Source organism: Helianthus annuus, chromosome 9 (genome assembly GCF_002127325.2).
Source record: "Helianthus annuus cultivar XRQ/B chromosome 9, HanXRQr2.0-SUNRISE, whole genome shotgun sequence".
Taxonomy (NCBI): domain Eukaryota; kingdom Viridiplantae; phylum Streptophyta; class Magnoliopsida; order Asterales; family Asteraceae; genus Helianthus; species Helianthus annuus.
In genome coordinates this window covers 152,716,305-152,744,148 of record NC_035441.2, presented here as the reverse complement: position 1 = coordinate 152,744,148, position 27,844 = coordinate 152,716,305, and the positions used below count along the sequence as shown (strand labels likewise).

The 27,844-nt window shown below is 40.8% G+C and overlaps 2 protein-coding genes across 3 annotated transcripts; one reads left to right on the top strand and one right to left on the bottom strand.

Moving 5' to 3' along the window:
* Nucleotides 1-13,538: 13,538 nt before the first annotated feature.
* Nucleotides 13,539-15,451, bottom strand: LOC110893999 (elongation of fatty acids protein 3-like). 2 transcript variants are annotated; one of them, XM_035977719.1, is made up of 2 exons: nucleotides 14,388-15,451; nucleotides 13,539-14,103 (listed from the first exon to the last, which is right to left on the bottom strand). In XM_035977719.1, the coding sequence occupies exon 1, from the start codon at nucleotides 15,294-15,296 to the stop codon at nucleotides 14,391-14,393; it is 906 nt and encodes a 301-aa protein (XP_035833612.1). In that variant the 5' UTR covers nucleotides 15,297-15,451; the 3' UTR covers nucleotides 13,539-14,103; nucleotides 14,388-14,390. The 2 variants fall into 2 exon arrangements, with proteins under 2 accessions (XP_035833612.1, XP_035833613.1); XM_035977720.1 differs by having other exon boundaries at nucleotides 13,539-14,024.
* Nucleotides 15,452-18,726: 3,275 nt separating this feature from the next.
* LOC118481805 lies at nucleotides 18,727-20,375 on the top strand. Its single transcript, XM_035977080.1, has 5 exons — nucleotides 18,727-19,031; nucleotides 19,101-19,259; nucleotides 19,327-19,728; nucleotides 19,797-20,154; nucleotides 20,267-20,375. Exons 1-5 carry the CDS (start codon nucleotides 18,764-18,766, stop codon nucleotides 20,373-20,375), a joined length of 1,296 nt encoding a protein of 431 aa, XP_035832973.1. The 5' UTR covers nucleotides 18,727-18,763.
* Nucleotides 20,376-27,844: the final 7,469 nt, after the last annotated feature.

Here is a 27,844-nt window from a genome sequence, read left to right as displayed (position 1 = left end):
TTCTACGAGAATTTTTATGAAAGCCTTTCATTTGCTTCTCTTCGATAAAAGTATTTGCCCCGAGGAAGGATCCTAGAATTCCGTCTGTTTTCTGGGTTTGGAACAAAGAATGTTAGAATATGTAGATTAGCTAAACGCCATGTATTTTAATGTTGACTATCGTGTTTTACTCTTTACATTATTACATCTACATGTTTGGTTGTGTGATCTACTACCGTATTTGTTCAAATCAAAGAAAACGCCATGATTAGAATAATTAACAAATAGTAACCATTTAAAACATAAACAACATTAAAAAAAGGGTTAAAAAAAACTAAATTAAGACAAGTAGAAAACACAAAAATGCCAAATCTATAGGAAATCAATAAAACGCCATTAAAACATAAACGCCATTCGTAAAAAAATACTTTTTAAAAAACGCCATGAAAAACAAGCATAAAGATGAAAACGCCATTAAAACATAGACGCCATTCGTAAAAAATACACTTTTTAAAAAAAAACGCCATGTAAATTAGCATAAAGATGAAAACGCCATTTATATTTAATTATTTTGGGCAAATGAATCATAACGCCATTGTTTAGCGGGAAGTGGACAATGACAATCGTACCCCAGCATAACAATTAGCGCTCCCTGCCACGTATTGGGCCAGGATCCGTTCTCACCGTTCTCTCCTGATCCCGTTTCTATATATATATATATATATATAGAAACGGGATCGGGAGAAAACGCTCAAAAGTGTGAGAACGGTGAGAACGCTTCCTGGCCCAACACGTGCCCCGTCGCTTAGAAAAGGGCGGAGGGGCTTTTTTGTCATTTCATCTTCTACTTTTCCAGTTCCGCTTTTCCCAATATTGTTTTAATTTTTGGTTTTTAAGATTTGTGGCATTAACCAAATTTAATAATTAATGGTGTTTTAATGGTTTCATTGTATCAACATTTTGGCGTTTATTCACATCGTATGCCGTTGGAACCCAGGGGGCAATTTTTTTTTTTTTTTTACGGCTGCGGCGTTATGGGGGGAGGACGTCCCAATGATGGATCGTTCCTACCGAGGCATGGTGCGATCCGGAGGGCAACCCGGTTTTACCCAGCTGTTACCCCAGCGAGTCTCTCGTGTGGGGGCAGTATGGTTTCCGGGCGAAGGTCAGTCAGAGCGGCAGCCGGGGCCCGATCGAACATCACGTCTGCGAATGCTGGGCTGACGGGTAACCGTCCTTGACGGGAACCCGGTGACCAATGGTCCATGTACATATTGAAAGTCACCCTTCAAACAAAAAGGAAATCTATTTGAATGACGTTTTTCAAGGGGTTTTAAACAAGATGGCCCATTGTTCTATTATTTTTTATAAACATTTTGGTGTTTGTGGTATCTTTGCCTTTTTACTATTGTTAAATTATATTTCAACCACAGGAAAAAAAATACAAGGGAAGAAAATAAATTAAAAATCCTAATCGGATCTTTTTTCACAATCTTCACTGTCATCAGTCTCTCTCTTCTTTAATAGTACAAGAACTATCACCAAATATATGGCGTTTTATGTAAAACTTAACAAACCCATCGGTTTGATTATTTTGCCTGCTCGTCTGTTGAAGTGGCTTTTTGTGGATGTTTGGGGACATAGATCTATGACGTGTGGGTGGATTTTTCGCTTTTTCTTCATGTTGATCTTCATCTTTATAATCAACCCACTCTTCAGTGTCATTGATCTCTTCTCCTCATCCAAGCCTTCTTCAAGAACAAAAAATACAAAATGCCATATGACTGGCATTAGTATCTTTTTCTTGAAATTTTGTCCATCTCATGCAACAAAATCTTACCGAGTTACTCACCTCCGCTAACAATTCATTCAGTGAAACTTGACGAATAACAATACTGAATATCCAAGAAAGCATATTAGCCATCTTTCATTTTTTTTTGCGTTTTACAGTGAGTGGTATTTAGTAGTATTGGCGTTTGTTTTTATTGGTTTGATCAAATGGAAGTTGCTAAGATGTATCATTTTATAGGATCTCTTTTTGGCGCCTAAGTTAGGCGGTGCCTTATTATAATCAAGTATTCGTCTTTTCAGTTACTGTTTGTAATTATTGTTTTTGACAAGCTTTATCTCTGAAGTCTGTAACACGTCCCATCTTTCAAGTTTGGCGTTTTAGATTCTAATATAATAAATTTTCCCCATCTTCAGTTTTTCTGATTTGAAGTTACTGTTTCTAGTTACATTTTCAAGTTTGTTTTTTATTTTATTTTATTTTATTTTTGGTTTTATATAATACTTTTTCAAACTAATTTTATTATAGTTTGGGAGTTTTTGGGGGCGTTTAACGGGATGATATCGTTTAAACAAGCATTTTGGCTGTTTTGGCGTTTTTATTATATATGACGTTTTTATTATACAACAATCAACTGAAAAGGAAAATAAAAAAAAGAATACATAAAAAAAGTTTTTTTATAATACTTATCCAAAGTAATTTTATGATGGTTTGTTAAACGCGAAAGGTGTAAGACATTTGCCTTTTTTGCGTTTTTATTAGATATGGCGTTGTTTATTTAAATAACAATCAACTGAAAAAGAAAATTAAACAAAATAAATATTGATCTTCCAAATCTTCACTGTCACCAGTCTCTTTCTTCTTTTGAAGTATCTTCACTGGCTGTTTCGACTTTCGTATGAAATCAGCCTCTTTTTCTATAATTTTTGTCCATCTCATGCAGCAAAATGTTATTGAGTTTACACCCTTTCAGCCAAAATGTTATCTTTTTTGGCGTTTTACCGAAAAAGAACGCCACAAAATAAACCATCTTAAAACTGTAAATTTGATCATGCTAAAATCAATAAAGTGTTGCTGTATGGTGTTGGATAACATTGTTAATCCTCAGTTAAGAAAGATAACTGACAATGTTGTCCACACCATACAACTACACTTTATTGACAGCAATATATTTGATTTTTAGGTTTTCTGGCGTTTATCAGTCGAATGGCATATATTAAATATGACGTTTGGGGTTTTTGTTTGTGTTTTTTAATTGAAGGTCTGAGTTGTTGTATATATAGGATTTTTTGGCGGTTTTTTTAGGCGGGATTTTACTATAATTAAGTTTGGCGTTTTATATCTAATGGCGTTTTTAGCAGAATGCTGTGTGATTTTTGTTTTGGCGTTTTATTTTCATGAGGTGGCGTTTTGTTTGGAGTAGTCAAAAGACGGTTTTACCCTTAATGAAGCGCGTCCACGTAATAAAATTGATGTTATTTACGAAAATGCAACCACGCCAATCTAGTCCATAGATTGTTTTGATCGGACGATCGATAAGCATTCTCACCGTTCTCACACTTTCTACCGTTTTCTCTAAATCCCGACCATATATATGTGTATATATATATATATATATATATATATATATATATATATAGGGGAAGGTTCATTTGAGAAGAAAATTTAATTGAGAAGAAAAAGAACAAACGGTAATTTTGTAAAACATTAAATTGTTTTCTCACTTATCTCATTTATTATCATTTTTTATTAATTAATTAGTCATAAAGACTATTATCCTCCACACTAACTTTTTTTGCCTACACACATCAAAAGTTATCCAACATATTTCGAAATTCATCCTACACGTTGAAATTTATCCTACACAACTCGTAATTTATCGTACATAACTCGTAATTTATCCTACACTTTAAATTGTTTTATTTTATTTTTAAAAAAAAAAATATATATTTTGAAGATAAGTTACAAAAAATTTAATGTAGTTAGCTATTAAAGAGGAAGACTACAAATTAATGACCTATGTAGATTTACCAATGTACCCTTATAGTAACATTAAATAATTATATTAAATAAAGTAAAATAAAGGATTCTTATTGGTTGAAATTTCTTCTTTTTTTCATAAAAAAAAAAATTCTTCTCATTTGAACTCTCCAATATATATATATATATATATATATATATATATATATATATATATATATATATATATATAGGGTCGGGATTTAAAGAAAACGATAGAAAGTGTGAGAACGGTGAGAACGCTTAACGATCGTCCGATCAAAACAATCTATGGACTAGGTTGGCGTGGTGGCGTTTTCGTAAGTAACATCAATTTTATTACGTGGACGCGCTTCATTAAGGGTAAAAGGGTCTTTTGACTACTCCACACAAAACGCCAAATCATGAAATAAAACGCCAAAAACAAAAATCACAGACCATTCTAAGTAAAACGCCATTAAATATAAAACGCCAAACTTAATTATAGTAAAATCCCGCCTAAAAAAGGTCAAAAAATCCTATATATACAACATCTCAGACCTTCAGTTAAAAACACACATAAAAACCCAAACGCCATATCTCATATAACCCATTCGCCTTAGAAACGCCAAAAAACCCAAACATCAAATATCTTCAACCCCAAAAACGTTTTTTTGAAACTCAGTTTGGCTGTCAGTAACATTTCGCTCAATGAAATAGACAAAATCCTCAAGGGAGGATATAGTTCATTTCATTGAGTAAAATCTCATTGACTTATCCTAAACTTCCATCAAATTTATAACGCCAAGACATACAAAAACATTATTGAGGTTTGTTGTCAATAAAGTTTAGCTGTACGGGGTGGACAATATTGTCAGTTATCTTTCTTAACCGAGGATTAACAATGTTGTCCATCTCATACAACAAAACATTATTGATTTTAGCATGATCAAAATTTGAGGTTTAAGGTGATCTTATTTCGTGGCGTTCTTTTTATCGATAAAACGCCAAAAAAGTTAAAAAATCAAAGATCGTTGGTTGTAAAAATTCAAGATTGATGGCTGAAGAATATAAACTCAATAACATTTTGCTGCATGAGATGGACAAAAATTCAAGAAAAAGATGCTGATGTCAGATTGTGTGCTTCCAAATAGCAACACAAAAAACTACTTGAAAAACAAAAAAAAAAAAACAAAATGAATCATACGAAAGTCGAACCAGCCAGTTAACATGATTCAAAAAAGATAAGAAAGAGACTGGAGACAGAGAAGATTTGGAAGATCAATTGTTTATGTATTCTTTTTTTTTTATTTTCCTTTTCAGTTAATTGTTATATAATAAAACGCCATATATAATAAAAACGCCAATACAGCCAAAAATGTTTGTTTAAACGATATCATCCAGTTAAACGCCACCAAAAAACTCCCAAACCATAATAAAATAACTTTGAAAAATTATTATAAAAAACCCAAAAAAAAAATAGAAAAAAATAAAAAGCAAATTTGAAAATGTAGCTAGAAACAGTAAATACAAAATCAGTAAATACTGAAGAATCTAAAACGCCAAATTTGAAAGATGGGACGTGTTACAGACTTCAGAGATAAAGCTTATCAAAAACATTAATTACAAAACAGTAACTGAAAAGACAAATACTTTATTATAATAATGCACCGCCTAATTTAGACGCCAAAAAGGCATCCTATAAAATGATACATATCAGCAACTTCCATTTGATCAAACCAAAAAAACAAACGCCAATACTACTAAATACCACCCACTGTAAAACACCAACAAATAAACTGAATGAATTGTTATTAGAGGGGAGTACCTCAGAAAGATTTTGCTGCATGAGATTGACAAAATTTCAGGAAAAAAATATTGATGCCAGTTATATGGCATTTTGTATTTTTTGTTCTTGAATAAGGTTTGGATGAGGAGAAGAGGTCAATGACACTGAAGAGTGGGTTCACTATAAAGATGAAGATCCAGATAAAGAAAAAGCGAAAAACCCACTCACACGCCATAGATCTATGTCCCCAAACATCCACAAAAAAACCCAGTTCAATAGACGAGCAGGCAAAAAAAATCAAACCCATGGGTTTGTTAAATTTTACATAAAACACCATATATTTGATGACAGCTCTTGTACTATTAAAGAAGAGAGAGACTGATGACACTGAAGATTGGGAAAAGAGATGCGATTAGGATTTTTAATTTGTTTCCTTCCCTTGTATTTTTTTTTCCTGTGGTTGAAATATAATTTAACAATAGTAAAACGTCAAGATACCACAAACGCCAAAATGTTTATAAAAAAAATAGATCAATAGGCCAACTTGTTTAAACGCCTTGGAAAACGCCATTCAAATAGATTTCCTGCCCCCTGGGTTCCAAATGGCATACGATGTGAATAACGCCATAAACGCCAAAATGTTGATACAATGGAACCATTAAAACGCCATTAATTATTGAATTTGGTTAACGCCAAAAATCTCAAAAACCAAAAATTAAAACAACATTGGGAAAAAGCGGAACATGAAAAGAAGAAGATGAAAGGATAAAAAAGCCCTTCCGCCCTTTTCTAAGCGGCGTGACACGTGTTGGGCCAGGAAGCGTTCTCACCGTTCACTTAAGAAAATATAATGGAATTATTGAATTAAATGGTTAAGACTTTAAGAGATATATACAAAATGGAAATTACGTGTGCAAAGTATCAAGTCGTCCTAAAACTTACACTTTGAAAGTGTAAATTTCGAAGATTTTATATGTATTGGCCCTCTTCAATCTTAAAAGTTTAAAACCCGTCACTAGCTAGACTATATTAGTTTAAAAAGTCCTTCCGGTTTTGAAGCTTTTGAAGCTTTTGAAGCATTGAGATTGCTGACAATTTGATTGTTTCCATTCTTTGCATCTATTGAGTGATTTTTTTCTCTGCGAAAAAAAATAGAGTGAATTTGGCTATAAGCACGCTAGTTCGTTTTCACATGCAAAAAATGCCACCGAAGTGTCACGTTAGTTTTCACACCCCATCATATGGTGAAGGAAATAGTTTTGCATATATCACAAGGTTTCACACCCTTCACTACGCGCCACATGATCTGAGAAATCTCACGCAAATTAGTCACAGACTCACAATATGAATGAAGAAGAGAACGGCATGGTGTAGCATGTGTGAGAAATGCGACAACTTGGATCCACACGTGAAAAGAGAGGGTGGGCGGATGTTGTTACCATTTAGTGGCTTTAATAAGTTAGCGAAAACCAGATAAAACCTCAACAATCGTAGCCCTTTTCTTTTATGTCCTTTAGGTTTTAAGAAATCGACACTCGTCTCAGCTATTAATATTCCACCAAGTAATATAAATACCTCCACCAAGTATACCACAAGTACGATTTTCTGAACCTTCGTCCATACTCTCTCTCTACTTTCTCTCTCTAGCAAATACTTATCCTCACGCTGGAGGATGGTCGTAGAGTGGCACTCCCACCTCTGCGACGAGCCTAATGGTTTGTTTAGTGTCCAGGTTCAGATCTCCAAGCTGTTCAAAGGTCTAATCGTGGTCACTCAGAGTCTGGCCACTTCTTTGGATCTTCAATTGGCTCTAATTGTTGAAAACATTGCTGATACACGATTTCCGAAGCACTTCCACAATCTACGTAAATCCTTAGACCTTGTGTCCCGCGATTATTGTGGACACAATGATTGGTTCGTCCTTAATATCTCCGGAGGTGATGGGAGGAAAAACAATTGGTTGTTGCATCCATGACGTCAAATGCTGATTGGAACGTTTTATGCCTTGATTATTTGCCTTTCAAATCATGCAAATGCCGGACTGGTTGTTGGGATTTTCGATGGGAGCCGTAGCAGACTTGCCTTCTTTGACTTCTTTCACTAACTGTGACAATTTACCGGATCTAACAGCCTTTTCAATTTCTTGTTTTAGAGACCAATAATCGTCTGTATTGTGACCTTTTGCCCGATGATAGTTACAGTACTTTTTGGAGTTTTTATCGCCGGTAGACCGGAGCTTGGGCGGCACGGGGAAATTTGCTCCATCGGTGATAAGGATTTCACTAGGGGTTTTTGAAAGATCTGATAGGTTGTAGAATCGGGGATTAACGCTCGTACCCCATGGGGCTCGATCACTCCTATTATAAGGATGTGTTCGTCCCTGGTTTCCGGCCAGAGGTTTATAAAAGATGGATCCTCTGTTCTTTTTCCAGGAAGACACCCTATGGTCTGATTCGGAAGCTGAGCTGCAAGCATTCTTTCCCTTGGGAAAAGCTCAGGCGTGTTCCATCAGTACTTCCATCGTTTTGGGAAGATTTTCATGTAATTTTTCCACCAGTTGATTGTTTCTGACCCCACGGTAGAAGCCGCGGACCCTCAAATAGTCTACAACTCCGCTGATTTGTATACTTTCCCGAGTAAAGCGATTGATAAAGCTATCAAGGGACTCTCCATCTCGCTGCCTGATGTTATGCACTTCAGTTATTTCTTTTGAATAATGCCTTTGCTGGCTGAAATTCGGAAGAAATAACCTTTGGCGTTCTTCGAAGTTGTTAATTTCTCCTTCGTTGAGTGCATTGAACCACACCCAGGCTGCCCCGTTAAGGTTTGAGCAAACATAAAGCACCAAGCCGGCATCAACCACTGCTCAACTTGTGCGGCTCCGTCAAATTCAAACATGTGGTCATCCGGATCCGTACTACCATCATATTTTTTGACCGTGGACGACATTTTTAACTACAGCGGGAGTTTAGCATGGACGATCCGTGGGCTGAACTTTGACTTTGCAGTCATTGACACCGGATGATAAGACTTTGTAAGCTCTGGATCATTGGCACTTACCGGATGAGGGCTCGTATGTGTCATGACTGCTGGAGATGGTCCCATGGATCCCTACACATAATAATTGTTATAAATTCCTTCTGTCGGAGTAACAATTGTGGAGAAAGTAAGAATGGCGAAATCCTCGTAGTCCTTACTGGTGAATCCTCTGCGAACAACCTAGTTCGTAAACTGAGGATCCGTTCATCACGAGCTTGCTGAGCTTTTAGTCTTCTAAGGAGACTAGCGTTTTTAGTGAGGAAATCTTCATCAAATTCCGATACGGGTGGAGTTAGCATCATCATTATGAATGGCAACAATGTACCTGGTCCGGAACTCAAAGGAGTTGTTGACATTATCATAGTGTTCGTAGGAGCTATAGCTTGTGTGCTAACAGTGGATCCCAGGTTTGTAGAACCTGGAGCCGCCAAAGATCAGTAATTTTGTTCAAAAAGTTCAACTAGTAAAAGACTATGAACGTTAAATCGGATGGCGCTAATTGAAGATCCAAAGAAGTCGCTGGACTCTGAGTGACCACAATCAGACCTTTGAACAACTTGGAGATCTGAACCTGCACACTGAACAAACCGTTAGGCTCGTCGCAGATGTGGGAGGGCCACTCTGCGACCACCCTCCGGCATGAGGATAAGTATTTGCTCTAGAGAGAAAGCAGAGAGAGAGTATGGACGAAGGTTCAGAAAATCGTACTTGTGGTGTACTTGGTGGAGGTATTTATACTTGTTGACTTTGATGACGTCATTCGTGGGATGCACTTTGGGATGTGCGTCCATAATGTGGCGAGGAGGACGGACCTTAAGATGTGCGTTCCTTTTGTTGCAGTCCAGCCTCGTGAGGGAGGTCCGGACCCAGTTATGCATCTACATGTAGATTATGTGAAAAACAATAAATCTTATATTTGTAACATTTTCATTTACTATTTAGGTTTTTAGGATTGAATAAATGGGTGATTCATGTTGTTTCGCGTGTTCTCGCAATATTTAATATTCTGCATAAAACCTTATATATATATGACCTACACGTTAAAAATTGTTTGTATTTGGAACTAACTAGAACAAATAAATCATAAAATAAATAATAATAAAAATAAGGATAATAATAAAACATAATGTATCATGGACCTACAAACAAACTTTTTTGAAAAACTCATAAAACATAAGTTACAATACATTTATGCTCTCAAAACTTGCTAATTGATAGTATAAAGATATTATACGAGTGTGGTTTTTTATGTGTGTGGATATGTATTGCAAGGTTCACTAACTTAAGAAAATATAATAGAATTATTGAATTAAATGGTTAAGACTTTAAAAGATATATACAAAATGGAAATTAAGTGTGCAAAGTATCAAGTCGTGCTAAATCTTACACTTTGAAAGTGTAAATTTCGTAGATTTTATATGTATTGACCCTCTTCTATCTTAAAGTTTAAAACCCGTCACTAGCTAGAATATATTAGTTTAACAAGTCCTTCAGGTTTTGAAGCTTTTGAATCATTGAGATTGCTGATAATTTGATTGTTTCCATTCTTTGCATCTGTTGAGTGTTTTTTTTCTCTGCGAAAAAAATAGAGTGAATTTGGCTATAAGCACGCCAGGTCATTCTCACATGCAAAAAAATGTCACCTAAGTGCCACGTTAGTTTTCACACCCCATCATATGGTGAAGGAAATGTTTTTTTATATATCACATGGCTTCACACCCTGTCACTACACGCCACATGATCTAAGAAATCTCACACGGATCAATCACAAACTCACAGTATGAATGAAGAAGAGAACGACATGGTGTAGCACGTGTGAGAAATGGGACAACTTGGATCCACACATGAAAAAGAGAGGGCGGGCCAGATGGTGTTACCATTTAGTGGTTTTAAGTTAGCGAAAACGAGATAAAACCTCAACAGTCATAGCCTTCTTTTATGTCCTTTTGGTATTAAGAAATCGACACTTGTCTCAGCTATTAATATTCTGTCATCAAAAATTTTGATTCACTCTAACCTTCTCACACTATTTTCATTCTGTATTTGACGCACACCCTCAAAGAAACATTCCCTATACATTAAAAAGTGACATGATGTGATCAATTACCATGGGTTAACTTAGACATTTGCTGTCTAAACCAAAATATGTTGGAAAAAAAGAATTTTTTAAAAGGCAAATTATACCCTTATACAATTAGCAACTTGGGTTATGTCTCATTTGTCTAAAAGTCATACCATTTAGTTCATTTTAGTCACACCCTTTCATTTTATTATTATATATATATAACTACAAAAATCAACTGCGGTCACCAATAATTGACTCACACCCCTTCGCGCAACTAACATTCAATTACAAAATGCTTTGAATGGTTGTCACTTTTTGTATATATAAGAAAGATTGTAACTCTTTGTAAAGGTGTGATATATCTAAAAGTATTTTAAAGGGGTGTGATTCAAACTATTATGTCTTTAAGTTATTTTTTAGTATTATATAATATAATATAATTAAATGCAAGTGCAAATCAAAAAAAATTTAAATGCCGCATAAACCGTTTCTTACGAATCGCTTCCCTCGATTCGTCAATTTCTTTCATATTTCCAAATCCAAATCTTAACCCCACATTTTCCATTCTTGAATCCAAATCACCTCACCAGCTACAGTTACATTGCCATCAAAAGTAAAATTTCAACTTCTTTCAATCATATGATTATTCTATGATTTTTTCTTCTATGATTTTCATATATTCTTGAACCTGCGTTCTTACATGTCAATAATATAACCCAGAACTTTACATTCATATTATTTTACTATACCATTGAATAATTTGTTATTTGCAAGACTGTTATTTGCATCTCTAATTACAGATGTCTTATGTGTTTGATTTTTGTAAGAATATGAATTTAATTGGTTTATATAATATATCAAGATTGCTTGAAAATCTGATACTCACCAAACAAATTTGTGCATTTCATACAAAAAACAAAAGAAATTTTTTTTTGTAAGGAATATGAATTTCAGCGAATTGGTGTTAATGATTTGTGTTTTAATCAATCAAATTCATTGATTTAAGGAAAGGTCCCACAAGACTGCGATAACGGTTCCGATCACTAACATTATTTGTGTTTTAAACATTTAATCTGATTTCTTGGAGTTCAATAGAATGACTGAATTTGAATAACCTTGATTAAACTTTCAAAAACATTTGTTGTTTGCAATGATTTTGTATCACATGATTGGTTAGATCTCGCCGCATGTTTATTGATTCGAATGCCTGATTCATATCCTTTTATGTTTAATCTATGGAATTCCTATTGAAAACTTATAATTCCTACGAAATTATGTAGAATTTTGAGTTTGTTCAGGATGATCTTTTGATGTTTATATAATGGATGGATTGGTTTTCAATATATTTAATCATTGTCATCAAAATCCATTTTGTTATTAAAATTTTCCATCCATTTATTGCAACCAAGCCAGGAAATTTTGGCATGAAACATGATCTCGGTTTCAATCACGTAAGTATTGTTTAGTATTTAAAAAAAATCAATCAAACTTATTGGTGAAGAAAAGGATTAAATTTGATCAAATTTTGGAAAACCATTTCTTGAGTTCAATTCGTTTCTCAACATAGAAGATATTAAAATCAATTTGACTTTTGCAAAGTCAAAATTGATTTGTTTGTTTGTATGTTTCATTCAATTTCAATTGGTGATAATCAAATACCCCTTTGATTATCGATGACTTTATTCGTGCAATGTTCGAATCGGTTTTCCGCGCCAGTCATTGTTATAGTTCAACCTTCACGTCCAATCAAATACCTTTTGATTAAAAGAATATGTATGTATATAGTATGTGATTATTGTGTGTTTTTTTAGAATAGTGAAGAAGTAAGATGGGCTTTGTTGGGTTTGTGTAAGTTTATGCGATTAGTGATGGTTGTGTTTCAATTGTACGAATTGTGAACACTCATATAGATGGTATTCCAGTTGAGAAAATTTGGATTTTGTTAAAGTTGTACAAATTTTGAAGTTTGTTTCAATGAGATTTTTTATTAGATAATCGGTTAGATCTCGCCATATTTTTGCGTTTCGTATAGCGACCGACATTCATAATCAATATCCCACCGTAACGTACAGGTTGGCGTCAGCTTGTTCTAATGCATTTCTGGTTGCAATATGTTTAATCCTCTCCACTTATATTACAAATCATGAATTATAGATCTGATAACATCCTTAGATATGTTCAAATGCATCTGTTATGTTTATTACATGTTACAGAAAATAAAAGTTACTTTATTATAAAATCTTTTCAGAACGCAGAAGTGGTAACCACATGGATGTCATAAACTAAACCGTTGGCGATAAATTCAGCCATAAAACTATGACACCAGTTTTAGTTATCTTAGTTACACGTATACATGAAATTTTTAATCTGTTTCGGTTTCCGCAGCGTTTTTACTTGCATGGAATTCTATATCTGTGTGTTTTAATTTTTAATTCTATATTTTCTATTACATATCTTTTAAAAAACAGTTAGATTCTCCTTAGGATTTTTTTCTTTTTTTTTAACCTTTTCGTAAAGTTTACACGCATATTTCTATGGAAACTGAAACTTTATGGGGTACAAAACCGTAAAAAGACTCAAAGTGAGATGCGCATCAAAGTCCGTGTGACCCAATATAATTCAAAAAAAAAAAAGTCCAATGTCCTTCACGTGTTTGTTGAGCCCATTCCATTTTTGTGTTCTTTTTTATATATTTACTTGTTTATTAAGGCTTTCGCGTTCAAACTACAACGTACGCAAACACAAAGAGGATGAAACCAACACATGCAACAATTTTCAAAAGCATTAATTCTCTTAACTAAAGTCTTTGTATTCAAGTGGTATCAACGTGTACATTTTATTCTTATCATAGACAAATATATAGATTTGGAAATAGGATTAATGCATGTATGATTCAGCAATTCTAAAAAGATATATTTACTTTCTCGAATGCTTGTAAACCATTTATACAACTATTAAAATTCAAATATAATCAACTACCACCATACTCATGTCCAATTCTTCAAATTCTTTAGATAATAATATAATACACAACAAAATATGTATGGATGTCCATCACCTCGTGCTTAAGCTAGAAATATAGTAGTCAGCTCGGCTACTTATAATCAGTGCTGGATTCAGGAGCTTTTTTAAGTGGGTTCGTTTGATATTTTTTTTCCGAATCGAGTGGATTTATATGAACCCACAAAACAGGATTGGATCCACCACTGCTTATAATTAATTCCGTTTAGACCATACGGGTGTGTGGCTTCACCGCATCGGATGCACGCTACATTAGAATCCTCTCAGATAACACCCCTTAAGCCCGTGGTCCCTTCCGGGCCTTCCCCCACCACACCCAAAACGTCCCTCCGACTCCGACATGGTATACCTCCCGTAAAACACCCCTTCATGCCAAAAGATGTTGCCACATTATTTCTAAATCAACTCGATCCACACCTCCAAGCATGGACCACTACAAATAGTCTTACAACTCAAAACAAAAAAAAAAATATTACGCTTTTGACCCTTTTCAAGACTTAATACGTACACGTCCTTATCTTCCAATTCCATATTATTATTTAAATACATGTAACAACACTATATTATCATACACTTTCCCATTAATTACACATATATTATGTTATTATCAACATAGGATTTATTTTTATATTCTAATTTCGTTGTACCACCACCGCCCACAAAGAAAAAAAAAACTAAACCCGAAACTAAAACTAAAAAAAAAAAAAAAAAAGAAAAATGGGCCACACCTCTCAAATGTCTTTGTCAACAACCTCACCACAACCAATCCGATCGGTTTCCTTGGTAACAGGAACAACAACCTTAGCCTTTCCTCCGACATCCTCCGAAGCCATTGACTTCCGCCGTCCTCTAACATAAAAATTCACAAACAACATCAAAATGGCAGCATTAAGCACCGAATTAAACCCCCATGCCCCAATCCCATTACACCCCCCTTTCTTAAAATGCAACAACAACACGCCTACGTGGCACACAACGTTGCACCCAAGCAAAACCATCTGACAATTAATCACAAACGGGAAACACGCGCTCCGTAGCCCAATCGCCGTCCAAAACCGATACCCATAGACAATCGAATACACACCAGTGGTTAACAATATCCCCATTATTTGAAACGATTGCGAGAATTCAAGCCACAAAAACGACATAATGATAAGGATGGAGTGGTTGAACAGGCGGAAGAAGGATAAGTTTTTCCGGCGGAGAACGGCGAAGAAGGTGCGGAGCGTGTGGAGGAAGCGCGTGAGGTAGAAGATGTAGGACCAGAAGAAGACGCGGCCGGAAGGGCGCGTGCCTAAAGGGAAGCAGAGGAACCATTGGAAAGGGGTGGTGTTGGTGCGGCGCCAGGACCACCGTGTGTCGCGGATCTCGGCGGCGGCGGAGAGGAGGGTGCCGGTGAAGATGGTGAGGGAGATGAGGGACATGGAGAGGGAGTGGAGGGCGGGGAAGGGGCCAAGAGGGAGGGGGCGGCGGCGGTGGTGGAGGAGGAGGTGGAGGATGACGGAGGAGAGGAGGTAGGTGAGGATGGAGGTGAAGAGGAAGGACCACGTGGAGCCCCATGATTGGGTGTGGCTCCACCGGAAGTTTACTATTGTTGGGTGTTCCGATAAGTAATAGATTAATGTTTTCGGGGTCATCTTGTTAGGTGACCCGTTGTTGGAACACCGGTGGCTGGTGGTGGTTTGTTGGTGGTTTGTGGTGGTGGTTGAAAAAAGAAAGGATGTAAAGAGAGATGGTTAAAGGGTTGTGAGGGGTTAAGTTGGTTTGTGGGTTGGGGTGGGGTGGGTTAGGGTGTAGAACAAATTATGTATTTGACTGGTTCTTATTTATTTTGGGTGGTTGGATTTTATATGATTTTTAATTTAATTTAAATAAAAACAAATATCAGAATCTATAGATTTTTTGGGGTATATTGTTTTTTTTCCTACATGTATATACTGTGTAAAACGCTATCACCAATTGATGAAACAATGGTTAACCGGGCAGGGTTAACACACTGGTCTCGTCAAGAAGGGTTAATCCCTTCCTCTCGGAGATCGCTGGCTGGGTCACCGGTGGATGATCTCCTGCACAAGGAAACAAGCCGTGACTCGTAACAAGGAGGATGGGGTGGGGGGTGCTCCTTGTTACCACTCTCCGGCGTGAGAATCAGTAGTTTGCTTGGGAAGCAAAGTAAGATAGTAGTAGTGAGAGAGTTGTGTAGAGATCTACCTCAAACCTGGTTTGGGGTCGGTATTTATAGCCGAGGAGTGAAGGAGGAGATTGATGGATGGGCTGACGACGAGCTGCACCGTTGCAGGTGTGTCAGTCTCGCCGGCCGTGGGGGTTACGCCACGTCAGCCCATTGCTTTAATAGCTCTGACAGGGGACTGTCGCCGGCGCCACTTGCCTCGTGGTGTCAGCCACTTGCATGGCGTGTCAGTCCACTTGTTGGATATGCAGGGTGCGGTGCGAGCCGCATCGCTGCATGCGGTAACGCCTGAAGTTACCGCGTCTCCTACTTGTGATCAAGAAATACGCGAGATGCGGTGTTGGCCGCATCATCGTATGTGGAGACTGTTTGCTCGCTTCCCTTGTCGTGACGAAAATGGTCATATGATGCGGTGTCAGCCGCATCGATATGTTCATCTTCTTTTGTACTTGGGTCAAGCTATTCATCTTCGGACCGAATGGGTTCGAAGTATGTGACCGCATGGGTGCGGTCTGCTTACTGGTAGGGGTTTGTTTGATGCGGGTAATGGTCGTTTCGGGACCATACCCCTTCAAGTCCCCCCAGTCTAGTGTTGCTGCCTTGTGCAAGTTGCACGTGGGAGGAGCACTGGACTTATGGTGTAGGAAGGTAGTTTGGCAGTCTGGAGAAAATTCTAGGCCAGATCAAACTGGTGATCTGGTAAAAAATCCGGCTATGCCTCTTCCGTACTGGTGAAGGAGTTTCGCTTGATGCGAAATTCTCAGCCGTTGCATGTCATCAGGTGGGTTGCCACCTGTTGTTGTGTCGAAAGCCTGTTAGGGACCTTCATAGTAATGCTGCACAAACTTCGAACCAACCTCTAGGATGGTGGTTCGAAGGTCTGCACATGTTTCGAACCTCTTGGAGGTGGTTTCTTCTTCAAACCATTCGCCAGAATGGTGCACGAAGAAGAAAAGAAAAGCTTTTAAACCAACCGTGGCGGTCGGGTTTAAAAGTTTCTGATGTTGTGTTAGAACTTTGCTCGAGCTCTATGTTCAGCATCTGGTGATGAGATGACCATCCCTTTTTGTTGGGGTGTTTGTTTTCATCCTGATAGCTCTCAAGTAACCGTACGTTCTTTGCGGTTACTTCGTTGCGTCATTGTTGGCCATGTTTGGTCGAACAATGTGGATCTGAGCTATGGGTAAATAAACATGGTCATAGGCAAAGGGATGCCCATCGTTGTTTATTCCATGCGGTCCATTGGTAGGTAAACAAAGTCATAAGCAGACTTGTTACCGCGGTCCGTTGGCAGGTAAACAAAGTCATAGGCAGACTTGTTACCGCTGTTCGGACACTTGCTGCTTGATAAGTGCTTGTCTAGAGCACGTATCTGCGTTCTTTTTGGAGCCACTTCCCTTCGCGCTCCAATACCGAGTTTACAACGAGGTAGCCTCGTTCGGTGATGTGGAGTGAGCTTTGCTCTTCCGTAGCAACCACTCTGCGGAAGCTATGATTATGTCTGTAGCTCTTCATGGGTGTCTGCGATGTTGCAGTCCCATTTTCGCTCAAAGTGTGCTTGTTGCACGGATGTAACTCTTGAAGGTTCAGGAGTCAGGGCTGCTGATGTGCGGTCGCGTAGATTCCGTTCCTTCTTTTTGCTGAAGAAGTTGTTCATGCACCCTCCGTGGTTGTGAACCGGACAGGAGGGATTTGAAGCTTGAAGAGAATGAAGGCACTGCGCTTTGCCTGTTCCTGAGATGCGGTTCAGTCCAAAGAACAACACTGGTTCTGAGCATCTGACACATCTGAATGGGTTCATGTGTGTCACTTCCGCATTTTTCACGTGTGCTCGTGAGTGATGCGGAAAAGGTAATATATCCCTTTATAGTATAGATAGATATATTTCTACCTATTTTTTAGGGTATATAAAAAAACGACATGCGGTATGGGTTATGGTACGGTAAACCAGAGAAACCGCATGCCGCTTATGTTTTGGTTGGATAATGTTGTCGCTTTTTCTTGCCTACGTGGCTTGATCGCACGTGTGAGTTGGTAGAAGTTGGTGAGACGTTTCTGCATGTGCTGAAATGAAAGGACACTTGCACTGCCCGAGGCATTAAATGCACTGTAGCAGGGAGTGTAAACGTCTTCTTTGTCAGGCGCGTGGGCGGCCACGCGCGCGTGATAACCGTCAGCTAAAACGGCGCTCGACACGTGTTGTTGCAAGATACGCTCTTTTTGAACGTGATGATTTGCTTTCTCCCTCCGCATTAATTGCGATGGGTATATAAGGGGAAAACCGTTCGTGGTTTCCTCTCACTTGGTCGAAAATTCAAAAAATTTGCCGTTTTGAGAGAAAGTTGTTATCTGTCTTCTCCGACGATTTTTCTGAAATTCCGGTGAGGTTTCTAGTGTTTCTGTTCACCATCGTCTGTTTCTTTGATATTTTTGATGGCTGAACCATCTAGTCCACATAATGTGGAGGGTGAAAACCCTGAACAGCCGATAGTGGCTGAGGAAGAAGACGAGGGGGCTGCCGGTGGTGGATTACCGGCGCTGAAGTGGACCAGAAAGAGCTTTGATCGCCTTATGCTTGAGGTCCAAATGCCCTCGGAGTATGGGGCTCGGTACCCATCAGAGGGTGATACTGGTGCCGACGCTCCGGCCGGTTATGTGACCATGTGGTCCGATTTCTTCGGGGATTGTAACCTCCGATTACCGTTGACGGTGTTTGTTGTGGATATCTTGGAGTGGTACAAGGTCCACATTTCTCAAGTGAGTCCGTTTGGGATGATTCGGATTCGTAATTTTGAGTTTACCTTCCGTGCTCTTGGCATAGAGCCTACCGTCGGAGATTTCCGACGGTTTTATCAGATGACAGTGTTCATGGGGTTCTTTTCTTTCCGTCAACGAGACGGTACCCCCAAGCTGATGACTCCCCCTAAGGGGATGACGATGTGGAAGAAGAAGTTCTTCTATATCAAGTGTGCTGCCCTTGCTGTGGAGATGACGTTTCGGAATGTGACCGAGACGATCATAGCAGAGACCATTGCGATGCCCAGTTTGAAATCAGTGCAGTGGTTCCCGCAGCTGCAGACTATTGAGTCTGTGAAGTTGACTAACACGCAACTATGGCTGTTGCGTATGATGTTGAGGAGGGGCAAGAACTCGAAACCCGTGGTGCGGGAAAAGAGCGGTGGTACGTACTTTTTGTTTGTTTACGTTCTTTATCCTTTCATGCGTTACTGACTTTTGTGTCTACTATCAGAAGATGCTCCCGCATGGAGGATGTTTGCTCCGGATTTCGAGGGTACGGTTGAGACCGTAGTTTGTGCGGATGGTGAACAGGATCACAATACTATCATCCGTAGTAACTTCCGGGTGCCTACTGCGGCTGCACTGGCAGTTGAGTTGCCAGTAGGCAAAGGTATACTATCGAAGCTTTGCTACTTGTGTTGATCATGTTGTGTTTTTGACGTATTGATTCCATGCAGGTGATCTTGGGGCCCTGGGGGACCCTGAAGCGAAAGGTGTGCCAAAGAGGCAAACTGTGAAGGGCGTGCGCTTTCGCCAAAAGAAGATAAAGGAGGTCACTACTGTGCCTCATCTGGTGCCGCAGGCAGCAGGTATCTCTCATTCCTCTTTTCGTCGACACAAGGATTATGTGATAGTATCTGATACCCTTGAGGGTTTGGGTACAGCCGCGGAGTCACGTTCCGGTGCTGCGAAGAAGCAGGCGGAAGATGCGGCTGCGGGAGGGACAGCTGCGGGTCCCCCTGTGATTGGTGAGAAGAGGAGGCCAGAGCAAAAAGCTGCTGGTGGTGTTGAAACCAAACGTCGGAGACTAGTAACCAAAAGGTCTGCTCCGACGCAGAAAAAACCTGCGGTTGTCGTTGGTAAGTGTAGGCTATCTAGTCTTAACTGTTGTGTAACTAGTTCTGATAGCTATTTGACTTTTTTGCAGAGCGTCAAGATGAAGATTTTTCTATCTTCGATGCTCCGGAGTCCCCTCCGCGTGCCATGGGTGCGGGTGGAACGGAGGTGCCGTCGACACCTCCCGTCAAGGTGGTACCTGAGTCAACCGTGCAGAAGGAGGGTACCGCAGAGAATGCTGCGGCCCAGATATTTGATACCGTCGACTCGTCCAACAACCTGATCTCTCCCAATGAGGGAGACGATTTGAGTTTGCGGTTCACTGCTACTGGGAAGCAACATTCTGATGCTGAACCGCAAAAAACTGGCGCTGAAGCGCGGCAGCACGATGCTGGGCCGCAGAAGTCTGCGGTTGATAAAGGTACCAGCTCGTCTGCCGGTGGTGCGGGGTATGACGGGCCTCCAATTCAGCCTGGGGAGTCTGAATTGGAGTATTACTACCGCACCTACTCCCAGGATCGCAGTACGCTGTACCATCGACCCCCCTGGACTGTATTGCAGGGGGATGATATTGCTAACGACCCTGCGGCCTGCAGGGAGATCTTGGGCGGTCTGGGGACCCCCTTTGAAGTTGATCGGGCTCGTGCCGCACCGCGGGAGCTGCGTATAAACCAGCTCTCGACCATGTTGGTAGGGACTTCCATTGTGGCGAATGCCATGTTGGAAGACTATAAAGTTCTGAGTCGCCGCGAGGAGGAGGCTGCTCGTATGCGGGCGGAAGCCGAGAAGTTGGTCGAGGCTGCTCGTGCGGGTGCGGAGCAGCTTGAGAAGGATAAAGCTGCTTTTGAGAAGCAGAAGCAGACCTCTGAGTGGGCTGCCACTGTCCAACTGAAACAGGTGCGTACCCTTGCTAAACTCCTTGCTGATGAGCGTAAGCGTTGGGAGGAAATTTCATCCAACGAGCGCAAGAAGTGGAACGAATCTTGGGCTAAGCAGAACAATCTTCTGTTTCATACTCGGCAGGAGCTAGCAAACGCCAAGGCGGCAAATGTTGCCTTGGGCAATGAAAAAGCTGCGGCTGAGGCTGCAGCAGCTAAAGCGCTGCAGGCAAAGGATGAGGCCCTGAAGGCGCTTGAAGAGGCCAAAGCAGCCGGGGCTCGTGCCTCAAAGGCCCTTGAAGAGGCCGCGGAGAAGGAGAGCCGTTCTTCCAAGGCTCTGGAAGAGGCGAATGCGGAGCGCATTCGTTTGGATAAGGTTGTTTCCAGCCTTCAGGTATGTTTCGTTACCTCTGTTGTATATTTCCTTTATTGTTTTGAAAATATTTACCGAGTGAACTGTTTGCTGTTTTTGTAACAGGCTGAGGTTCAGGCCCGGGAGGTGGCGGTTACGGACCTTACTGCCCGCGTGTCTGCTGCGGAGAAGCGGGCTGACGCTGCTGCTGAGGCCAAGGATGCCTTGGTGTCCTCTTTTAACCAGCTGGAAGCTGACCGTGAGTGGTTGCGGACTCACGGCATCGCGCGTGTAAGTATCCGTTGCCTTTATATTTGCTTGGATTAGCATTCAAGTCTTATGATCCTTTTATTGCAGATTGTCGAGGCTATAATGAATGCTCCTGAGACCTCATCTGGTTTGGACTTGATTAAGGAGCGTGCGCGCGATGCTGGCTTCAAGGCTGGTTATAACCGCTGTATTGGGCATATCAATGTATTGTCCGCAGGCGGTTATACTGATCAGGCATCCGGGTTCCGGGATGTGGATACCGAGGGTCGTCTGAAAGCGGCCGTAGCCTCCTTTTATGACACGCCCCTTGCCTGTGTAGGGGAGCTGGACGAGTGTTTGGAGGTTGCGGACTATGTTGACCGCTTGCGGATGCTTTACCCTGATCTGGAAGAGGAAGAACCCGCTGGTGGTGCCGGAGGAGACGCGGGGACCAGCGGTACAAAATAGGGTTTAGGTTGGCCAGTGTGCCTCCTTTTTTGTATTCCTCTTGTATAGAGTAGGAACTTTATGTAAATTCAGTAAGCATCATGTAGATACTTGAATTTTTTGAATATAAAGTTTCTTTGTTCAGTTTGTACAAGTGTCTTTAATTCTTGCATGTCTGAACGTGTGTATGCGTAATCTTTACCCATTTATGAACGGGGTCAAGTGTACTCCATACTTTTGTTGTATGGGTATGCATCAATTCTGTTATTTACCGTGTGAGGGTTTTAGAATTGCTTAAGCTTTGTAAAAGCTTATATTACCGGAACTCTACCCATTTGTGAATGGGGTCGAGTGTACTCCATACCTTTGTCGTATGAGTCCGCGTCAATTCCATTGTTTGCCTTTCTGGGCTCAGGAATTGTGTTAAGTGTGTAACAAAAACTTGTGTATCCGGCCGGATAAAACATGCAAGTCTTTTTGCCTTTGCTGGCCTATTACAATAGTTGCGTGTGGCTACCACTTTGTATAGGTATCGTAAATGAAGATTTTGCCAATCTGTTTTTTGGATACCGCGAAGTGGAAACACGCATTTGTAATAGTAGTAAACAAACAACAATGTATAAAATGACTTGTTTATTTATTTGCACATGACCTGCGGTCCGATAGGTTACATGGAGAGTGTAAGAACATAGCTTACATATAGCAGCGTCTAAGCTGTTGTGCGTTCCATGTTCTGGCGATAGGTTCGCCCTCCAGTGTTTGTAACCTGTATGCGCCCTTCCCTAAGACCTCGCTGATGAGGTAGGGTCCTTCCCACCTGGGGGCAAGTTTTCCTGGGCGCTCGGCATTAGATGCCTCGTTGTCACGTAGGACGTAGTCCCCTGGAGTGAAAGTACAAACGCGGACTCGCGCGTTGTAATACTTTTCCAGTTTGGATTTGTATTTGGCCTCGTTGATGGCGGCGTTCTCGCGCCTTTCTTCTAGGAGGTCCAAATCGATCCTACGTTCCCTGTCGTTGTCTAGCTTTTCGATAGCCAACATTCTAGGAGATGGGAGGCCCATTTCCGCGGGTATCACCGCTTCAGACCTCGTCTACGGGTATCACCGCTTGTTTTTGGGCTAGTGCGGTGAGCCCATAAGATGCTTGGGAGTTCATCGACCCAGCCACGCCTGGCTGTTCCCAATCGTGCTTTGATTCCGTCGACTAGGCCTTTATTTATACTCTCGACTTGGCCGTTCCCTTGCAGGTGTGCGACTGACGAGAATATGTGTTTGATGTTCAGCTCTTCTAGCCATTTTTGGAATTCGTCGGCAGCGAAGTTGGTGCCGTTGTCGGTAACAATGTACATTGGTAAACCGAAACGGCAGATGATGTGCTCCCAAATGAACTTTCTTGTTATCATAGCAGTGGTTGAAGCGAGTGGTTTCGCCTCTACCCATTTTGTGAAGTAATCAACCGCCACTATGATAAATTTAACTGCACCTGGTGCGTCCGGGAATGGTCCCACTACGTCGATTGCCCATTTTTGAAAAGGCCATGCAGTAGTGACGGGGACCAGATTGTTTTTTGGCCGCAAAGTTTTTGGTGCATGGCGCTGGCAGTCCATGCATTTGCGTAACTCTTTGACGGCGTCCAGGTGCATGCCGGGCCAGTAATACCCGGCATTCATGATTTTTGCCACGACCATGCGTGGTCCGGCATGTATGCCGCATATGCCCTCATGTATCTCTCGGATAAGGTATGTGGCATCTTGTGGATTAACGCATCGGAGGAGCGGTCCGAGGTATGACTTTCGGTATAAGATACCGTCTCCCATTTGATAGTGGCACGCTTTGTATTGCAACTTACGTGCCTCTGTTTTGCTCTCGGGAGTCACACCTGACTGAAGGTATGCGATAATTGGTGTCATCCATGACGTTGTTCCGTATTGGATGACACTGACCTGGCGTAGAGGAACCGAAGGATTTTGCAAAATCTCGATACGTACCTCCTTTGCCAAGTGTTGGAAGCTGGTGGATGCAAGTTTTGACAGTGCATCCGCAGATTTGTTTTCGCTTCGATTAATGTGTCGAATATTGAATGAAGCGAATTTGGATTTTAGCTGCAGGGCTTGCTCGAGGTAGAGGATCATGATATCCCCTTTGGCGGCATAGTCGCCGCGTACCTGGCCCGCAACTAACAAGGAATCGACGTGCGCTTCCAGATGTTGCACGCCGATTTTGACTGCTAAACGTAGCCCGGCTAATAGTGCTTCATATTCTGCCTCGTTGTTTGTGCTTTTAAAATCGAGGCGGATGGCGTATGTAAGCTCTTGGCCGTCAGGGCTGACGAGTCGCAGACCTGCGCCCGCGCCTTCCTCGTTGGACGCACCATCGGTAAATAGTGCCCATACTTCTGAGGAGGGCGGTGGGGGCGCAGGGTTTTGGGATTCTTCGCATTCTTGGATGCGATCCGCTGGTACTTCAGCGGCGAAATCAGCTAAGATTTGGCCTTTGATGGCAGGGCGCGGTTTGTAATGTATCGTATGTGCGCCCAGCTCAATTGCCCATTTTGCTAGTCTCCCAGAGATGTCGGGTTTAGATAGGATCGGGCCGATCCTGTAATTGGTTAGCACTGTGATGATGTGGTTTACGAAGTAGCGTCGTAACCGTCTTGAAGCATGTACCAGTGCTAGTACCAATTTTTCCATGATTGAGTACCTCGTCTCCGGGTCGTTGAGCATTTTGCTGATATAATAGATGGGTGTTTGAACCCCCGCTCGTTCCACTATTAATACCGCGCCCACTGCGTTTTCTGCAGCGGATAGGTATAAGATTAGTGGCTCATCTTTGCGTGGTGCGGTTAGTGTTGGGAGTTGTATCAAACACTCCTTCATTTCCCGGAAGGCCTTTTCAGCCTCTGTGGTCCACTGGAACTGTTCTTTCTTTGAACAGCTTCGCAGGGTCTTGATGAAAGGGTATGACTTGGCTGCGTGGTTAGCCAAGAACCTGTTGAGTGCCGCCAGCCTTCCGGCCAGGCGTTGCATATCTTTCATCGATGCAGGCGATGGTATGCGCTCGATCGCCTGCACTTTTTCCGGGTTTACCTTGAATCCATCTTTGGTGACGATGAACCCAAGGAATTTGCCTTCTTCCATTCCAAACGAGCATTTCCCTGGATTGAGCTTCATGTTGACGCTTCGCAGAGTTTGGAATGTTCGTTCTATATCGGTGAGCATGGTATCTTCCTCCATGCTCATGACGACCAGGTCGTCCATATAGATTTCGACACTTTTGCTTATTTGACCGCGGAAAGTGTCGTTCATCAGTTTTTGGTAGGTTGAGCCCGCGTTGCGCAACACAAACGGCATTTTTGTATAGCAGTAATTTCCGGTTGGGGTCCGGAATGCCGTTTTGTCTTCATCCTCGAGTGCCATTTGTACCTGGTGGTACCCTTTGTAGCAATCGAGGAAACACTTCCACCGAAATGGTGCGAGGTTATCGACCTTTTCGTCGATTTCTGGAAGCGCGTAACAATCCTTGGGGCAGGCCTTGTTAAGGTCCTTGTAATCGACGCACATGCGCCAGCCCCCGGATGGTTTTTCTACCATGACAGGGTTGGATAACCAAGTCTGGTACTTGACTTCCCGCAGTATACCTGCAGAGAGCAGTTCTTCGATCTGCTCTTGCATCGCCTGATTTTTAGCTGACCCAAGGTGGCGTTGGCCTTGGATCACTGGCTTGATACCTGGTTTGGTATTCAAATAGTGCTGCGCTATTTCGCGTGGGACCCCTGTCATGTCTGCGGGAGTCCACGCGAAGATGTCTTGGTTCCTGAAGAGGAGCTCCTTCAGGTGCGCTCTGGTGGTCGAGGATAAGGCGTGACCCAATGTGACCTTCTGTTCCGGATGCTTTGGGTTGAGAACCCATTTTTCCGGTTGGTCGACGGGGGTGGGCCTTGCGACCTTTGTCGGACGTGCTTCGTCCGTCATCATGACGTCCTTGCGGGCATATATGATCGCAACCCCTGACTTGGTTGGGAAACCACTCTCCGCGGGTTTGCTTGGGAAGCAAAGTAAGATAGTAGTAGTGAGAGAGTTGTGTAGAGATCTACCTCAAACCTGGTTTGGGGTCGGTATTTATAGCCGAGGAGTGAAGGAGGAGATTGATGGATGGGCTGACGACGAGCTGCACCGTTGCAGGTGTGTCAGTCTCGCCGGCCGTGGGGGTTACGCCACGTCAGCCCATTGCTTTAATAGCTCTGACAGGGGACTGTCGCCGGCGCCACTTGCCTCGTGGTGTCAGCCACTTGCATGGCGTGTCAGTCCACTTGTTGGATATGCAGGGTGCGGTGCGAGCCGCATCGCTGCATGCGGTAACGCCTGAAGTTACCGCGTCTCCTACTTGTGATCAAGAAATACGCGAGATGCGGTGTTAGCCGCATCATCGTATGTGGAGACTGTTTGCTCGCTTCCCTTGTCGTGACGAAAATGGTCATATGATGCGGTGCCAGCCGCATCGATATGTTCATCTTCTTTTGTACTTGGGTCAAGCTATTCATCTTCGGACCGAATGGGTTCGAAGTATGTGACCGCATGGGTGCGGTCTGCTTACTGGTAGGGGTTTGTTTGATGCGGGTAATGGTCGTTTCGGGACCATACCCCTTCACCAATAATAATAAATAAATAAATAAATAAATAAATGAACCGTTTTAAACGCATAACCCGTTTGACACGTTAGCGAAATGGTAGGGTAAATTGTTTTATTGATGTTATTAGCATGCTTTTCTACCAGCATATTCTATTAGCATAACTTGCACTCTAATTTCAGTGTAGTTTTATATAGGGGAATTCTATTGGCAAATTAACCAATCTATTCGTATACTTTGTTTTTTTAATACGAGTCGTATAAGTTAAAAAGTCAAAAGTCAAATCTACATGTGTCAGTTCTTGTCTGGCAGCCGCCTAGACCTATACGGGTCGTATTGATTTGATTTATCAATTAACCCCTTTTTCTTTTTTAAGAATTTAAGAGGTCTATACGGATCGTATAGGTCTATACGATTCGTATCAGCCTACTATACGACCCAGTTTTGACCTATATGATGCATACAGGGGTAAAATCAAATTTTCATAATTTTAGATTTTGTTCATTCGGTGCGTATACGGGCTGTATTTTGACGTATTTTGTCATTACGTGTCGTTTTATGAAGTATATGCTCTATACGTGCCGTATCGGTGACGTTCGGTTCCGTGTGCTATCGTATTCTATGATTACATGTAATTTTGTTTGGAATCCACTTGTACTCTAACGTGTTGTGTTGTATGTATACGCGTCGTACGATATCATTACTTGACGTATTTTGTCGTTAAATTTCATGACGTATATTGTCAATAACATATTAATAATTTATGATTAATATAATATGCTTAAATACAAAAGCTTAACTTGGTATCGCTTCGTTCAATGTGGGTCCCAAGGAAACCCAAAACACGTCGACCATATTTTATTTGAAACTTTATGTTCTTATTAGTCTTGATCGAGCACACCATTTATTTTATTTTATTTGGAACTATATTCTTAGTCTTGATCGAGCACACCATTTAGGAATTCAATTCTTAAAGAAAGTAGTGGTGTTACTTATGCTAAATTGTATATTTTCGTATCATAGAAAATTGACATTGTTAGCTTTAGGGATGAAAAAACTACCTAAACTCGACGAGATTACACGAAACTTTAAATATTTGGGATGTATATTCATGTATGAAACCGAATATAAGATTAAAAAAAAAAAGTTGAATGGATATAGAATCAACTGGCACCCGGCCCAATTTCTAAAAACTAAATATTTCTTTACTTGAACTATATACCAAAATTATATAGCAAAAAAAACTTTGAATTTTATTTTCTCTTAATTATTATTGATGTTCCATTTAAACTAGTTTTTTACGTCACGCATTGCGACGAAACGATCAAATGATAATTTAAAACAAACGTCATTTGAAAATAAAGCATATTGTTTAGAAAGTTAGACCATTAGACTGGTTTAGTTTATTATCGAACTGTTTTATAATACCAAATAAATATTTTATTTTGAGTGCAACTTTGTTTTTAACAAAACGTATAACGGAATGTCGAGAGAAAAAATCAAGCACAACTACGTATTTAAGTTTTTAGAAAAAAGTTTTAAACATAAATTATTAAAGAAGTACCAAATTAAATGATAAATTAATA